We start from the raw sequence: 17,864 nt of genomic DNA on the forward strand, positions 1-17,864 counted from the left end.
TCGGATTACATCTCTGGACTTGAGGGGTGTGCTCTAGGTCGTTACCAGCGTAAACTAGAGCTGTGTGGGTTGTCGGATTGCCCTTACAGACTGCCTGCAGATGTATGGAAAAACGACAGTGGCCTTCGTCGATTTTGGCTGCATCTACGTCTAATTTCTGGAAACACCAGGTGAATACCCCACTTGTCACAATAATATTATCATGCCATTGCATATATGTGGTATTTTAGAGTTGACTAGATATTGATTAAGGCAATAGACTATGATATTCAGTACAGGAAGCTTAGCAACACCTCGACGGTGTACGGCTGCTTGCACCTCGCGTAAAACGGCGGATACCGGAAGTACGGTGTCGCGCTCGGTCCAATACCCGTATGTGTGTGTGAAAATGTTTGATCGAAATGTGATTGTAGTTCGTTGTCATTCAACCTTACCACGGTACTTAGGAGACGTCATTTGTGTCTGAATAACGTTTTGTTCATGAGTTATTGATCCGTGAAATCAGAATCTCCCAATATCGTTCCAACTTTACTGAACTAAGCCAGAAGACCGTCTCATTTCGTAGACCGCTCGGTTTGCTGTTCCTTCACTTTATTTTTATATTTATATACATTTATTTTGGACGAAAACTTAGCGTGAGGAAAGGCAAGTGTGGCGTGAGTGAGTGAGATATGGGTTAATTGCGTGACTCTTGCTCAATGCGTGAGTGTTGGCAGCCCTGAGTAAATCACCACAAAAGCAATCTAAATCTTCAACCAAAACTGGGCATATTTTCATATTTTCTGATGACATATAATTAAAGCAAATGCATATTTTGATATTTTTAAACGTGGATGAACAGGTGAGACAAGAGCTCCTACTATAAGTAATTATTATTATTATAATTGATCGTATTAATATTTGGTTAAAGTGCTGAATGCCCCCGCTGCAGGAAAGTAGTTTAAAAAACTTCACAGCGAGAATTCAAACATGTTCTCGTCAACGGACACATTGGGGTTCTTGACACACATTTCTAAACACCCATCGCATGTTTCTAAATCAATATTTAATGCGTGACTGACCACCATGAATGATGTATGAGAAATTAAAAGTTAATGGATCATGTCTTGCTGGAGAGGTCAACAAAGTGTGTGTGTGTGTGTGTGTGTGTGTGTGTGTGTGTGTGTGTGTGTGTGTGTGTGTGTGTGTGTGTGTGTGTGTGTGTGTGTGTGTGTGTGTGTGTGTGTGTGTGTGTGTGTGTGTGTGTGTGTGTGTGTGTGTGTGTGTGTGTGTGTGTGTGTGTGTGTGTGTGTGTGTGTGTGTGTGTGTGTGTGTGTGAGAGTAATGGTTGTTAATCCTGATTTCCACAATGTTGACATTTGAATTATCTGTATTTACTTTTATTATTGAGTTTGTCTTCCAGAGTTTCATCATTTTGCACCAAATTAACACTTTGTTAAAAACTACATTTATATTTTGAGTTTTTGTTTTCGTGTCATTGTAAATGGGATTGAATATATCTGGAGTTAGTAGTGTCTGCTACGCCATCTAGTGGCTGGTCTGCTAAACAAAAACGTACATTTTCACTAAACTACTTTGGCATAACAGTGTATTACTAAATGAATTAGCTTTTCAACAGATTTTGAGAGGCCATTATACATGTTTGAGAATATATATTAATATATCCTACATATTCCTCTATAGTTTCACACAATCAGTGAGAGCATACTAGCTTAGAAATTGTGTTGATAGTTTGAGTTTTATGATTGCTGGTTATCTCAACAAAAAGGCTATTTGAAATGTGTGAACAATATTATCAGAATTAAAACAAAGAATTCTACTATAATTTATCTAGGAACATTAGGTAATACTGAGATAATAATAGAAAAGACTTAATAACTGAAAGTAGAACTGAATATTCATGTAACATGAATCAAATGGAGAGAAAATAGTTGTTACTTCTGCAGAGCCACAAAACTATCTCGGGAAAAATGTCTTCAAATCCTCTGGAGAGAAACATGTCTATGGTGCTGCTCTGCTGATAAAGGAGTATAATATGCGAGTGTGAGAGAGAGAGAGAGAGAGAGAGAAAGAGAGAGAGAGAGAGAGAGTAAACAAACATACTGTCCTGATGATGGAAGAGGAGTGGGTGTCAGAAGGTTACACTCTGTACAACAGATCCTGTTTCCCCTGCAGAGACAGTGACATGTACACGTGTTTACAGATAAAATGCTGTAGCATAGTTGGCTCACAAAAATGTGTTATTACTCACTTGACATAATACCCGTCAAGTCACAAGTAAAGAAACTAGCAGAGAAAGGGAGGTGATATTCCCAGACAGAACTCAGGATTAAATCAAATCAAGTTTTATTTTTATAGCACATTTATAAGCGATTTTTGGTCGAGCCAAAGTGCTGTACATATAATAAAAATAGCCTACAGTAGAGACACTTTACAGCAAATACAACAGCACAGATTGTTCAGAATATCAGTATGAGAAAAACGACACCCTCTATCCTTAGACCCTCTGTCCTTAGACCCTGTGTCCTTAGACCCTCACATCGTACAAGGAAACACTTCCAGAGAGAACCCACAGTTTAAGGGGAACATGGGAGAACCCTCAGGGAGAGCAACAGAGGAGGGATCCCTCTCCCAGGACGGACAGACGTGCAATAGATGCCGTGTGTAAATCGAAGAGATAATACATTTTACAGCAAATAGACCGAATGTTAGGAAATGCATGTGTCTGTAATAAGAAGATGAATCCACGAGGATGTCGGCTACAATCCTGTGGAAGCCATCAGGGAAGCAGCATGAGGAGACCCAAGGCAGGACCGCAGAGACAGGTTCAGCCACGACCCGAAGTCCACGACTTAACCCAGAACTCAGGATAGAGGATCCAAGACACAGACTACAGCAAGAGGATCAGCCTCGACTCCGGATCCCGGCGTAGATATAGATACAAAACAAGAACAAAGATTTGGCTGGGTTAATCGGAACAAGAGAATACACAGACACAGACAGAGAGGGAACAGGTCATTGGATAAAAGTTATCCACTCCCCCGCTCCAGAAAAATACATATTCTACATTTTCTTAATAGTTTGATATTTTAATGTCACATCTGAAAGTTAACATGTTTAATATCGTAAAATCCTCTGGGATATTCTCAGAGATTAAACCGGAAGAAAGAAAACATTGTTTCCCTGTTACTTCTGTGGTATGATGAGGTTCCTTGATATTAAACAGGTTTACTTTCAGATGTGACATTAAAATATCAGAAACGTGAATGTAGAATATGTATTTTTCTGATTAAAATAGAGTATAAATATGTTTTGGGGGGAATGACATCATACGTTATGGCAACAGACATTTAAAGCTTTATTCAAACACTTCATTCGAAGCTTTGAAAAGATAAATAAATGCGGAAAAATCATAAGAAAAGAAAGAGCCATTGAATTCTTGATTTTAAATTTGTGGACATAATTTATTTACATCAGAATTCATTCTTTATTATTGGAAGATTACGCACACTGCAGTATATAAATAAAGATGTTTGTACAAACTTGCATAACTAAAGGATAAAAAAAAAACTGAAAACACACGGATTAAGCAGCCGGACCAAAAAACTGAAAATGATTAATAACCTAACGTCCACAGGTCTAAGTAACCTCACACACCAGCCGTCCAACATATTCTCCCACACACACGTTCAACACACAGTATGCGGCAATCCAACACTCCCAATGTCATGAATTGGTCTGCTCACATTAAAAATAAAAAGGAAAACATTCAATGGCGAATAAAAGGTGAAAATATTAGTGGAGCTAAACCCTTCTGAAACATCATCAATACAAGTTTAGGATACTTGTCATACAACACAGCTTACACACCTTTTTTTGAAAAATAAAATAAAACATTTCATGTGACTTCAGAGGGTTTTTTTTGGGGCGCAGAGCGGGTCACAGCATTCAGCCCGAGATCAACAGAAGGGGAAAATAATGATTGAATTATTTCTGTGAAACGAGGGAAGGAATAAGAGCCAGCGAGAAAAAGCTGGCGATAACGTTTTTCTTTTCAACGTCTCTTTTGCGATATTCCGGGTGCACAGAGAAGCGTTACAGGTGGATAAAAACGTACCAAAGTCTGACAAGTAAGGAGGGGTTAAACTCCGACCCCACAGAGTTACGTAGTGGCCAGAAACGGGGGGAAAAAGGACGATATCCATTTTGCTACTCAAGCCAGCAGAGAGCAAGCGTGGCTGAGATTTCGCCAACAGCGGTAAAAGTCTCGAGAGTCCAAACAGGCCCAAAGCTCCTTCAAGGCAGAGTTTTTAGGGACAGCAATCTCCATGATCTCACATTTCCAAGTGTTAAACTCACACAAAAACAAAGCTGAAAATAGACGTGAAATTTCATGCACGGGAGACGGTTTGGAAAACAATTGAGGGGGAAAACAGGTCCTTCAGGAAGAAGGGTGGGCTTGAGTTTTTTTAATTTCTTAAAGCCGGATGTCCCAGTGTTCAAAGTGAAAACCCTCTTCATATTCTCTGGATCTTGTCAGCTACGACCACAGGGTTCTCTTTTCGGATCTTGTTGGCGGCTTCGGCTCTGTAGTCGTACGGGCAGTTGTGCTTATCGGAGTAACGGTGGATTCCACAGAACAGGTTCCCACAGCGGCAGTCGAAACCTGAAACAGCAGAGGACAACCGAGTCAGATCAATAACTCATAAAAAGGTGCTTATGGTGGGAAAACATCCCCGCAGAAGTCAGAGGGTGTTTACATTAGAGACTCAACAGGAGTAGCATATCAGTATTTTTGGAGAAACAACACTTCGAAGTTGACATTTTTGCCGGTTCTTTCATTCAGTTACGTTTTGTAAAAATGTCTTAAGAGGCTCCAACAGAAAACTTGAAATGTGAAGCTTTCCATTATTTAAGTAACCCAGTATTCTAGCGATTATCCCATATTTTTTTGGGATCACCAGCTTAGAAATGATACCTTAAAAAAATTGTTTATAGTTAATCCTAAAATGAAGGCATCAGTAAAATATTATTAACTCAGGAAAAACGTAAGCATTAACTTTCTTCTTTGAATTGTACACTTACTTGGGGACATCATAATTTATAATATTGATTTATCTTCATAACTAGACATTATAAATACCGTAGCCGTAATACTGTAAAAAGTACGACCAATCATTTTATCCGACCCGGCTAAAGTAACTGGATGGCCTACCTGGCTGTTAGCCTTCCATCTGTACACAAACTTATCTCGTGCCCTCTATGGTCATGTGCGTGTTCGTGTGTGTTGGAGGAGGGGCTCTGTAAGGAAGTGGCAGATTTTCTCCAGTCGTGTATTTTCAAATTCTAGTGATCTCGAGCCGGTTTCTCAGACTTACCTACCCTACCTTGAAATGCTATTATAATGTTGAATATTTTAACACCCATAATACACAGAAAAAACATCCGAGAACAACCCAATCTGAGAAGGCTGGTGTTGTGTAGCAAATCTGTAAGGGTGCTGTGCGTCTTCTGTAACAATTATCTTTTAAAACATGCCGTACAATAACAGTTTAAAAAGAAACAGCCCATACACTAAGTCGGTGATCGGTGTTATTTCTTACCGATCAGGCCAAGCTTTTTGCGGCACAGAAAGCAGCGGCTCTTCTTGGGCTTTGTGGGCTCTGGAGTTTTGGACTCCTCGCTGCCAGAAGTGGAGGGATGAGAGGCCGAGGAGGTGGGCTGAGTCAACACTGCAGGTGAACAAAAGATATAAAAACATAATAAACTCAGTAAAGTATATCTTACTAACATACACTGAGCTGCTGTACACCATTGTAAAAAGGAAAACATTACTCCGACTTAAACCCCCTTTTAATGTAAATAGAAAAGCAGAAAATATTCAGGTACGTCTAATTGTTTATCACTACTTTATTATTATTATTATTATTATTGAAAATAAACCCACCTGGATCTGTTAGCTCTACTTTGCTCCCTGATGCTCCTTTCTCCTCACAGGAGAGACTCATCTCCGTCAGGGAACTTGAAACCCCACTGCGAAGGATAAACAGAATTTTTTTTTTAAACATCAGGAAACTAAACAGACAGAATCATCCATAAGTCAAACCATATTTATCTGCTGAAGAGTAGGGGTGGGCGGGTTACAGGAAAACGCCGATTATACCTACTTCTGCTTTTTGCGGGCAGTACAATATACCGTGGTGCATCCCCTCACCTGAGAGCCTCGGCTGAAGCGGCGGCCTCTGCTGCCGACTCAGCAGCAGCGACTGCGGCGGCGGCAGCATTGTTCAGCGTGGCCTCTAACCTCTGGATGGCCGACGCCTCCGCTGCGTGGCCACTGCTGCTGCCTGGGGGGAAACGTCAACGATGGTTACAGTCGGATAAAAGGGTAAAGAGTGAAGTCCTTGTGTGCGTCTGAACACAGCAGGTCTTACCCACGGCGCTCAGAGAACCGACTCCTCCATTGTTCTGTCTGGACAGTGTCTCCTTGTGGCACACGGAGCACATGCCATTAGTCCTAGGGTTGCCATAGAAACCACAGCCATTAGCACAGAGCGTAGGCATCGGGGTCTGATTGGTCTCCTGGGCCATGGTGAAGTCTGCCGTCGGGTGAGCTGACCTGGAAACCAACACAAAGAGGTTTTGTTAATTTAACACAACATACACTCTTATTTCTTCATCAATCAATATTGAACAAAAGAATTGTAAACTAGTGACAGAACAAAAAGTTAATTATTCCCTTAGTTGTCAAAGCAAAAAAGACAATGGTCATGTGACTCAAGCAATAAAATGTAGGGCTTGGTTTCCTGCCTGAATATCTGGTATGGTACATAAACTGATTGGTACTTTCGCAAAAAAGGACAGAAAGTAAACATTGAGTGTCTGGAATAAGATTGTGTAACAAAAAAAAAAAATCCCATTAAAATCTTAACCTCTTCATCAGCAACAACGACACTGTTCTGGTATCATCACATGACCCAAGTGTAGACAACGATTACATGATGGGATCACAACCCATCCTGTTTTAAAGATAGTCTTCTGCACTGTATGCAAACACTTAATCTCCACTAAGGAAGACAGTGAACTGTGGTCCAAAGCTCTGATTTTAACAATTTTGTCAAACAGCTTTTGAGAAGTTTGGCTAATTTTGTAGAAGAAGAATTTGTAAAAAGACCAAAACATTTATATATTTTTAAGTATTAAATATCGTAATGTAACTATAATGATGGCTTTAAATATTTGTTATAAAAACTCTTGCATATCTCAATTTCTCACAAATGGACTGATTACAAAGGAAAGTGGTTGTAAAATCTAAATGTATTTAAAGTGTGACTCAATATGAACTTGCATCAGCCCTTACAGTTACAATAAAGGAAGTTGTGAGCATATCCCTTTAGGGGAGGGTTATTTTAAATGAGTGACAGAATCAAAAAAGGAAGTGTTCAAGGCACAATTCTGGTAAATTGGATCTGATGTCGTCTTTCCTCCTCAAAACTGTCATCACAGCAGTGATGCATGCAGTTTCAGTCCAACAAGACCCTGTGTAGATGGCATTCGTCTGTCACGGGAGTGCAATGTGACACTGTGATCTAAGAGGTGCTACTTCAATACAGTAAGGCGGTGAACACATCTATTTAGAGACCACCTCGAGAACCTGGTATCGTGCAAAACATGTGTATCTTGGTCAGAGTAAGTTTCCCCATTAAATACACCATCAACTTTCTAACCCAAGGTTGTAAACACATTGTGAAGACAGAGACTGCCAAACTGTTAAGCTATACATGTCAGATGTCGTTTGGCAGGGGACAAATGGGCACAGATTCTGACCTGGGTCCAACATTTACAACACCTGTAGCTCACATAAAGAGTGGACCTTGGAAACAAAAGCCCAACTCACTCACTGACCTTTATATGTGGTCGTACTGGCAGTATGTTAACTTAAAACTCTCCTGCGCCTCAATAAACCCTTGTATACGCTTACAAGTGCTTAATGGGGGTGCTTTTACCCAGTTATACTATTTTTAAAGGCTGTTTTATTCGATGCTACTGACAAACACCGGGCCACAGCCGTGCCACTTCCACAAATCCACTGAGTCATGCTAGCAAGCTAATGGCTGCTGCTAACGTCTTTCTTTCACATAACTATGCTACATGACACCTGGCAGGTTGGATGATATCACCTATGAGTCAAGTTATAAACGTTTGAGGTGAAAAATGGACACCCAGAGGGACATTTAGGTATTTAACAGTATCGTTTGGCCCGTATGCTAACGATAGCTAGCCACAACAACCGTGTGAGCATATTCTCGTGATCTCGCTAATGTTAGCATGCTAGAGGTTAGCATACTAGAGATAAGCTAAATCCGAAAAATAACTATTAGCACTGCTATTGCCTTTGTTGAGTCTGTGCTTTGTTTTGGTGTAAACCAAAGACGAACTTAAGTATCTTGACATTTATTTATTTCATTAGAGCCATAACGAGGTTTGGTAAGTGCGTGAATCAAAGCAGGCATATCACATAATCGTAAAACCTTGATGAAGTTAGCCAACAAGATTATGTTACACTTAACTAAAAAAATAACTATGATAGTGCTGTTAACATATTAACGCTAGACAGGTCAATGTTCATTACAGATCGATTTTATTTTAGTTAGTGGACAGGTCGGTGTTGAGAAAACAATAATGTTGTTATGTTAATAGCAAAAAGTTAGCGGCTAGCTGTTAAAGCGCTTGAGTTGTATTTCATTTACAACCAGGAAAAGTCAAGCTACACGTGTTATACAAACGTAACATTGCTTTAATCCTCGTTATTTAACAAACCCACATTTAGATCAACATACATGAGAATCACTGTGAGCTAATAATGTACATTTAAGCTGTTTATCTTGGAGTTTCACTCTGGAAACTTCACAAACAACCACGTATGCTAATGTTAGCTAGCCACAGTTGAATTTACCTTACCTGAGAAACGTTGTTCTTTTCCCTTGAAACTTCTTTAAGACGATTTACGGTATAACTAAGTTAACCTCGATGTTTGCTATCTAGGGCCGTCTAGGTACGTTGTTGTTTGTCTCTCTTCTCACAAAAACAGACTCTCCTCCGCCTGGGAGCAGTGGTGTTTTCTATCGTCCTCTGTCGGTGATTTGTGGACGCATCTGTTTTGTTTTACGTGTGCCTTCGTGTCCTCTCCTTTTCCGGCGGACGTCACGGAAATTGTGACCCTCTGATTGGAAGGCTGTGGTGTTGGAAGTTACCACATACGATTTCAGGCTATTATTACCAGTCTATGATTATTACTGAACTGTTAAATCTGCTTCTTCCCGCAAGTAAACATACTACTATAGCTTCGTGTAAGCAGGAATGGTCAACGCAGGCTGGCTGTTTTTGGATCCAAGTAAACAAGTCTGTGGCGCTGCCTTGAAATGCTCATCACATTCACATCCTCCAAATTCCACCTAGAGATCAAAGTAAACTTTATTGTCAATATTCCAGTTTGTGTGTACAGACCTTTATACATTCTATGGTACAGACAGAGAGATCGAAATACCGTTTCCCACAATCCCGAATATAAAAACAAATGTATATACAAATATGTGTGCACATATATATACACACAAAATCAAAGACACATGACATGTGCACACATTAAGACCTAAATAAAAACACAACAATCAACAAAATAACAGTCACTTCAATATTTGAGAATGTACATTAGTGCAAAAGTCCATAGAATGTGCAAAATAAGAGTGCAAGATTGTCCATTGTCCAGAGATTTCTGTACGTTCACGGTTCAGCTTTGATTGCTAATTAGTATGTATGTTTAATGTTGTTCTATGTTGTTCTATGTCCCAAAGACATATAAGTAAACAGTATTCACACAGTAATGGACAATCATACATGGATTAAAAACTTAACAGACCAGAAAAACAGCACAAAACACAAGCAAATATCTATAAAATTAACACAAAACAAGCATCAGACTATTCATGACTACATGGCCCTACATGATCATCTAATTTTTCACATATTGATCCCAATTAACACAAAACAAAGTGTTACAAAGTCAGTGACAATTAAACCTATATTAAAATAGGAGGAGAAACACAATTAAATAAAAAACAAAACAAATAAGAAAGCACTGGTCATTAAGCTGTATGTGCCTGTGTAATGGGTGGGGGAGGAATAAGTAGTGGAAAAAAACCTGATATTTTATCAATGCAAAATGTGTGTATTCTGGGGGATTATAAGAATCAGAATCTATTTATTGCAAGTACTTTTTTACATACAAGGAATTTGCTTTAGTACAATGGTTAATACTAAAACAGGATTAAATACATAATAATGAAAAACTGTGTACAACAAACAAACACAAAAACACACTATAATATGACAATGAAAACTTGTGTACAGTCTATCTGAATTAAAAGTGGAAGAGATGTGCACAAATGTCAGACGACTGTGGAAACGTTTAAAGTAAGGACTATGAGAAAGAGTTTGTAGTAGTGTATATATTTAATATGTTCGTTTATGGGAAGAACACAATCAACAGTACTTAAAATGAGAAAGTGTGAAAGATAACAAGCAAGATGTTACAGGAAAAGGAAGAGCGGAAATGTAAGTCACGTGACCACTGGTTGGCTGGGGAACGCATTCGAAACAGCTGCGCTCGACCAAACAGATTCTCGGAGCATTCAGCCCTCAGCGAATCAGATCGTAGGGAGTGAGGATTTAAACCTGGACGCTGAACCTCAAAAATACACCGCATCATTCTCCATTACGACTGCTTGGCTGTCTGTTGAAGCGACGCATATTTCGAAATGGCACTCCGATTAACCAGAGTAAGTATTTTAATTTTTATCATTATTCTTTATTCGACAGTAATTATGTATAGAGGAAATGTGTCTTTATTTGATTTTTGTTTTGTTTAAATATCGACATGATATCTCTTGACTGCCCTCGTGCTTAGCTGTGGGATTTGCTCTCGTGCAGAGCGTTCTATAGAAAGAATTCGACGTGAGCCTTTTAAACAATTACAAATTAATGGCATGCACTATAACGTTTTTTTCTTCTTCTGCAGACTCGCTTGGCTTCAGCCAGAAATGCTGAAATTCAGATCGCTGGAAAGGCCTGCACGGTCACCGGGCCCACAAAGCCCCGAGCGGCTCTCGGTGAAATTGGAAACATTGGAATTAACAAAGAAGTACAGAAGAAGGTAATATTTGTACTACTTTTATAATCTAGGTAGGATGCCAACACCTGGAAAAACACGGCAAACATTCAGCTAATTATCGTAGCCATGCATGTAAGATTATTTGTAGGCTTTGAAAACAATCACTTTCCAATTTTATCAAAATCAACGTGGGAATGTTTTGTTTTTTTACATTCAATCATGTCTGCATGCTTCTCACGACTAAAGCCTTTTATGCAAAAATAACTACAGCTGTGCCCTGATGTAACCACAAGCAAAGCCTGGTAACTTGTCTTGAAGCACATGGTTACATTTTGCTTTTTAGAAGGGGTTCACCCAAGTTCTGAAAGATTGACCATGTAAAAGCATTTTTTCACACTTCTATAAAATACTAAATGTCTGTCCAGCATTTAAATTGACAGTGTCCTATTATAGATAACCTACTCTGTAATTCAGTTGTACACAATTAATCCAGAGTGGTTGCCGCAAGCTATGAAATGGTGGCCAGCAGAGTTCTGACTTTAATCCATCTTTTTCCTTTTAGGCTGTCAAGACAGGGCTCACAAAGGTCAAAGTCCCGGTCACCAAAGTTGAAAAAGCAGTTGCTGTTGTTGAACAGCCCAAACCAAAAACTGTGGTTCCTGTTAAACCTAAACCAGAAGTCCAGGTGAGTGAATCCCAGCAGCTATCTGCTCAAACAAAAATGGCTGCCGGGTGTGGTTCTAATATTGGGAATTCCACCATTCCAGGTTATCCCTGAACCAGCCTCCCCAACTCCCATGGAGACTTCTGGCTGTGCCCCGGCAGACCTCTGCCAAGCCTTCTCAGACGTCATTCTTCACACCGCTGTCAGGGATGTAGATGCAGATGACTACGAAAACCCCATGCTCTGCAGCGAATATGTGAAGGAAATCTACAAGTACCTGCGTCAGCTCGAGGCAAGCAAATGAATATTCTTCAACTGGCTATATGTATTGGAGATTCCTCCCCACCCCCCCCCCCTCTACTGCTTATGGATTTTAACCAGTTTTTGTCTCTACAGGTGGAGCAGAACGTCAGAGCCACTTATCTGCAGGGTCATGAGGTGACTGGGAACATGCGGGCCATTCTCGTTGACTGGTTGGTGCAAGTGAGCCTCAAGTTCCGTCTGCTGCAGGAGACCATGTACCTTACTGTGGGAATAATTGACCGCTTTCTTCAGGTGTGTACATGTATATCTTGTCCTGTTTTTTTTTACATGGCTAGCTTAAAGGGGACCTATAATGCAAAATGCACTTTTGTGTGTCAAAACATGAATATGTGTGTCAGAAAACACAACCCTCTCTCTTTTCCTCCATACCCAAATCTCTAAAAACGGGGCTGCAACGGAGCTGATACAGATTTGAAATCGTTCTGACATCAGAAACGGGGAGCTCCGCCTTTCAGGCGAATGAGAGGATGGCATGGTAACATGATGCTTGTGCCTCGCCCCCTCCTTTGCAGCTGCAGCTCATTTGCCACAGAATCAGCCCTGGCAAAAACAGTGCTAGAATAAAGCAAATGGCGTGAAATGAGGCCTGGCTAAAATGCATGATCGGTTTGGTATTTTGAAAAAAACTTCACAGACATGTTTTATATAGGTATGGCCCTACAGTATATTATTCAAATATAGCATGATAGGTCCACTTTAAAGGTCACCTATTATGCAAAATCCACTTTTTCATGTCTCTTCTACATCAACATGTGTCCCCTCTGTGTAAAGAGATTCTGAAAGTTTCAGGAAAAAATATTCTCTTTTTGTCGCGATCCATTTCTATAAAAACCTGTCTCAAAATGAGCTGATCAGATTTTGGCCACTTCATGATGTCATAACGTGGCTCGTGTAACCATTACGGCACGTCCACACACTGGCATGAAAAAAATCTTTCAAAGCTTCGCCCATTCACTTGAATGGGGTGACGTAGAAGGTTTTGATTCTTCGCCGAACTGCATTGTGGGGAGCATGGCTTTGCAAGCATCGTGAGCATCAAACGTTGATCAATGTTCAACTTTTGATGCTTTCGAAGCTGGCATCAGCCAATCAAATCCCGTTTATGCAAATCCCACCAGTATAAGCGCTAGCCAATCAAACCGCGTGCAAGCTGGGAGAGCCAGACCGCAGTTCTTTTCCTCATATTCCAAACAAGAAATTACGGTAGCAAATCACCCGGTTCTTTACGACCAGAACTATTTACCGGGATACAAACCGGAGGAACCAGGCATGGAGGGAGGAGACAGAGACAGTGGGTGTAACTGGTAGGTTTTCGCCTGTTTGGGGAGTTTATATTCAGTTTACTTCGTTTTAACATTGCTATTGCTTTGTATGTCGGGGGCGGGAGATTCATGTGATTGGTTGTTGCTCGCAAAAAATCGCCAAGCCTCAGACACGCCCAGCATCAAGATTTTTTTTTTTCATGTGTGTGGACCGGCCGTTTGCCAATCACCAACCAAGGTAACCCCTCCCCACCTTATCACCTGAATCTCCTCCTAGAGCACCATTGTGTTCTTTTTTTTTACCAAATATCTCTCAGAGTGGAGGGGCTCCTTACTTTCATCTAAAGTAACAGAGAATCAGCGCTTTTGAAACAGAGGGGATTATGGGATGCTGCAATGGGTGATCCGTTTGGAATTTCAAGCTAAACACTTCAGAGACATGTTTTGCATATATTTTAGACTTATAATATATTGATGAAAAACAGTATAAGTCCTTGTCTAAAGTCCTGTGATTGCACCTCCAACAGGACAACCCAGTCCCCAAGAAGCAGCTGCAGCTGGTCGGCGTAACTGCCATGTTCCTGGCTTCCAAATACGAGGAGATGTACCCCCCCGAGATCTCAGACTTTGCCTACGTAACCGACAAGGCCTACACCACCGCAGAGATCAGGGACATGGAGATGGCCATCCTGCGAGTGCTCAAGTTCCAGCTGGGCCGCCCTCTTCCCCTGCAGTTCCTCAGAAGAGCGTCCAAGGTTTACGAGGTTTGTATCATCATCATCTTTATTTAAAGAGACTCTTGGTCCATTATTACAAAACATACAACGCTCAAATACAAACTAAAAAAAGGCAGCCATACCAATGTTTCCACAGAGGTGACTGGTATCGTACAGCACTGAGACACGGATTTGAAAGCAGCATAATGACAGAGTTATGAGAAACATTCAATCGACAGATGAATTTGTACATCAGACCTCTCAAAAGAGCATGGAACGTGTTGACTCGTGCATTACAGAACATTTCACTTGCACTGCACCACCTTGGTTTTCTAAGCGGTATACGCAAACAGTCATTATATGCAACCTGGAGCTTCCGGAGGCTCGCCTTCTTATACTTGACCCACAAGGGGGCAGTATAGAGAGGAGTGCAATACGCTCTAAAGAGGTTCACCTTAACCTTATCTGAACACCAAGAGAATTTTCTAGCCAACATGTTGGCTTGTGTATATATAAGACACGCCGCTGTCTATACATGTCATCATCATCAGCCATTTAATCTGTGATGATGTGTCCCAGATACTTCGTGTTACAACAAACAGACAGCACCTGTCCTGACAGATAGAATGTTGGAAAACAAAGGTTCTTATCCCCTTTTGCTCTACAGATCATTACAGCGCTCTTCTTAGCATTGTATTTAACGTCAAATTTGACTCCGTAATCAGAACAAACATTTAGCAACTGTTGAAAACCAGCACTGCTAGGAGAAACAATTGCCAGATCATCGGCATACATACGATGGTTTACAATCACATTACCAATCACACACCCTGTTTTACAGACACTTAAATCATCTGATAGATCATTCATATAGATATTAAAAAGGCTCTGTGAGAGGAGCCCCCCCTGGCGGACTCCATTACCAACACCAAATGGCGCCGAGACTGCATTCCCCCATTTGATCCGCACGTATCATTTTAACGGCAAACGAGACACATTTTCTGCTTTGAGATCTTCAATTTGTTGATGTCGATGTCTCTCCTCAGGTAACAGCTGAGCAGCACACCCTGGCTAAATACCTCCTGGAGCTCACCATGGTCGACTACGAGATGGTTCACATGCCACCTTCCATTGTTGCAAGTGCTTCTCTGGCTCTCAGTCTCAAGGTCTTGGACGCTGGCGAATGGGTGAGTTAACCTCTTCCTAAATACGTCTGTATCAGATGAGGAAAATATCATTACTTGTGACAGATGGTTTATACAGTTTAGATCAGGGGTATTCAACGAGGTCCAGTTTGAGAATCTCCCCGCGCAAAGGTCCGGAACATCAAAATGTCTAAGTTGCTTTATGAATTAATGTGATATGTATTGAAGTAGCTTTATCAACGTCTGCATGTAATCAACAACTGACTGCCAATCAAATAAAGAAAGTACAATTTAATAACAACAATATTTATTGTCAATTAACATTGAACTATACTGTGGATGTGTAATGTTCCTCTCGGGCTGCATTTACAAATAAAATGGCTTTTGAAAATATGTGCATTTTAAAAGTGCTTAATTTTAGATAATGTTTAGCAGCAGCTTGAGTTTCCATTTTTTTCTTTGTTAACCGTTTCACATCATGACTTAACAGTTTCAGATGATAGAACAATATCAGTGTTTACACATCATAACAATTGAACTGTTTTAAAGTTTCTCTTTTTCTCTTATATTGCAGTCCCTCACTCACTTTTTAATTCAGTGCGAGAATTGAGCGTGTCCAGCCAGGAGTTTAAATCTGGGCTGAAATGGTGTCAGGGCCATTCTCATACACACATGCAGTGGCACTTTTAATGAGCGCCACGGTCTCTGAACACATGAGACCCACTGGTTCTGTGCTCCCAGTGGGCAGGATGACACGCCTGTTCACTCCTCTCCCTGTATCGCTAATTATTCTCTCTCTTTCCTCTCCACTTCTCTCTGCCGCGCTCTCGTCTCTTCTTCTGTGTTTCTCTCCCTGTATCGCTCACTCGTCTCTTTCGCCCCCTGTCGGCGGCGGTTAAAATAGAATCGCCACGTCAAAATTGAAATCCCCTATTAATGTATTGATTATAGGTCGGCGTCCGCACCGCGGTCCGCCTGTTGCCGACCCCTGGTGTAGATTATAGTGTACTGTAAAAATAATTGTCTATTAAATGAGGAGAGAAATATTTCCAAGAGCAAAATGCATTAGTTCAATATGCTAAAATAACACATTCGGCCCTCTTTTGAGACTTTCATATTTTTACAAGACTAAGCTAATAAGGGCATCTTCAAAATATTAAAAGGTGGCTTATCATCTATTTAAATATTGGCCAATATGTGTATTTCAAGGCTACATTTGCTACAAAAGTGTGCAAAGTGGGGTGTTGCCTTTAAAAATGGTTGCCTCAGTCATAAAATGGTCATGGAGCATTTACTGTCAAGTGGATTAAATGCTTTTCTGAAGGACATCTGTGTATTGTCTCTTCTCAGGACATGACTCTGCAGCACTACATGGACTACACGGCAGAGAGTTTGATTCCTGTGATGGCACACATTGCCAAGAATGTACTGAAGGTGAACGACGGTACGACCAAACATATGGTAAGTGTAAAACAAACAAAACTCAAGTGTCAATATTTGTGTACTTGAAAAGGATTAATCCTTAATTTGGATTTACTTCTAACCCAATGCCGATTTTCTCTTATTCCAGGCCATTAAAGGAAAGTACTCTACTTCCAAGCAGATGAGGATTGCCACCATCGCGCAGCTCAAGTCTTCAGTGGTGACGGATATTGCAAAGCAGCTTACCGTATGAGAAGACTTTTGGCACTATGTGCCGTTTTGTACAGTTGTAACTTAAACTTTTTAATGTGACGGAAGGAGCTGCACACTAAGGACCAAATCAGTGGTTTGCACATTTTATCAACTGAAATCGTGAATACTTTTACGGACTCTTTTTCTAAAGCATGCTACAAGTTTTAATTTAAAAGCTAGCCCTCACACAAAATGGCAGTTCAGTCTTGGAAAAGGACCTGCTCTTCAGTAGAGTGAACCATATCAGGCTTATTTACTCGGTATGAGTTTCAGTCTGTATGACTACTCTAATGCAATCACTTTTTTATATCATAAATGCACTACTTGGGATGTTTGCTGACTGAAATCTTGACTGTCTATAGTTATTTTTATAGCTTAACTGCTGCTCTGGCTGCAAATCTAAAACTTGTGGCATGCTTTCAAATGGTCCCGAATATCTAAAGAATCCAGGTGTGAATTTTTTTTTGTCTTGTGTCAAATGTACAGCAATACTTTTAAAATCCTTTTACATGCTTAATTTTCTTAAAGCTTTTATTAAAAATGGTTCAGATCAGACCTTGTTTCCTTGTCATTAATGTTCATCACCACCAGAGGGAGCTCTCAGTTCTCTGCTTCATCTTTCTTCAGCAGAAAATCTAGACTGTGATGGCTATATTCAGTTAATATTGACCTTACTGAGCTACAAAACTATTACTACTATATGATATTTAGTACTGAGTGATTCAAAAGCATCACTACTTGACAGGTGCTTTTCATGAATCACTTGTTCATATCATTCTTAATGCTTCCATCCTTAACACACTGAAGTATCCACTAATTTAACATTAGTCTATTGCTGCAGGTGAACTAATGATTTATTTCTACATGTCCACCAGGGAGCACAATGCAAATTGTATTCCTTGGTCAAAT

General features: G+C 40.3%; 2 protein-coding genes across 2 annotated transcripts; one reads left to right on the forward strand and one right to left on the reverse strand.

The window, feature by feature from the left end:
* Positions 1–3,443: 3,443 nt before the first annotated feature.
* LOC117456447 (AN1-type zinc finger protein 5-like) lies at positions 3,444–9,178 on the reverse strand. Its single transcript, XM_034096337.2, has 6 exons — positions 8,962–9,178; positions 6,435–6,619; positions 6,215–6,347; positions 5,948–6,033; positions 5,604–5,732; positions 3,444–4,666 (listed from the first exon to the last, which is right to left on the reverse strand). Exons 2-6 carry the CDS (start codon positions 6,589–6,591, stop codon positions 4,518–4,520), a joined length of 654 nt encoding a protein of 217 aa, XP_033952228.1. The 5' UTR covers positions 6,592–6,619; positions 8,962–9,178; the 3' UTR covers positions 3,444–4,517.
* A 1,572-nt stretch (positions 9,179–10,750) lies between these two features.
* Positions 10,751–17,510, forward strand: LOC117456102 (G2/mitotic-specific cyclin-B1-like). Its single transcript, XM_034095844.1, has 9 exons — positions 10,751–10,838; positions 11,078–11,212; positions 11,733–11,855; positions 11,938–12,126; positions 12,231–12,389; positions 13,948–14,184; positions 15,183–15,323; positions 16,632–16,742; positions 16,852–17,510. The coding sequence occupies exons 1-9, from the start codon at positions 10,818–10,820 to the stop codon at positions 16,954–16,956; spliced, it is 1,221 nt and encodes a 406-aa protein (XP_033951735.1). The 5' UTR covers positions 10,751–10,817; the 3' UTR covers positions 16,957–17,510.
* The last annotated feature ends 354 nt before the right edge of the window (positions 17,511–17,864 follow it).

Source organism: Pseudochaenichthys georgianus, chromosome 12, assembly GCF_902827115.2.
Source record: "Pseudochaenichthys georgianus chromosome 12, fPseGeo1.2, whole genome shotgun sequence".
Taxonomy (NCBI): Eukaryota; Metazoa; Chordata; class Actinopteri; order Perciformes; family Channichthyidae; genus Pseudochaenichthys; species Pseudochaenichthys georgianus.

What these genes read in the sequence shown, in the direction of transcription:
- LOC117456102 (XM_034095844.1), top strand. Translation starts at nt 10,818, where the DNA reads ATGGCACTCCGATTAACCAGA. An exon ending in AGTACCTGCGTCAGCTCGAG is followed by an intron (nt 12,127 to 12,230) that starts GCAAGCAAATGA and finishes TTGTCTCTACAG; the next exon opens with GTGGAGCAGAACGTCAGAGC. An exon ending in TAATTGACCGCTTTCTTCAG is followed by an intron (nt 12,390 to 13,947) that starts GTGTGTACATGT and finishes CACCTCCAACAG; the next exon opens with GACAACCCAGTCCCCAAGAA.
- LOC117456447 (XM_034096337.2), bottom strand. Translation starts at nt 6,591, where the DNA reads ATGGCCCAGGAGACCAATCAGACCCCGATGCCTACGCTCTGTGCTAAT. An exon ending in CGGTTCTCTGAGCGCCGTGG is followed by an intron (nt 6,348 to 6,434) that starts GTAAGACCTGCT and finishes GTTTCCCCCCAG; the next exon opens with GCAGCAGCAGTGGCCACGCA. An exon ending in GCTTCAGCCGAGGCTCTCAG is followed by an intron (nt 6,034 to 6,214) that starts GTGAGGGGATGC and finishes TATCCTTCGCAG; the next exon opens with TGGGGTTTCAAGTTCCCTGA.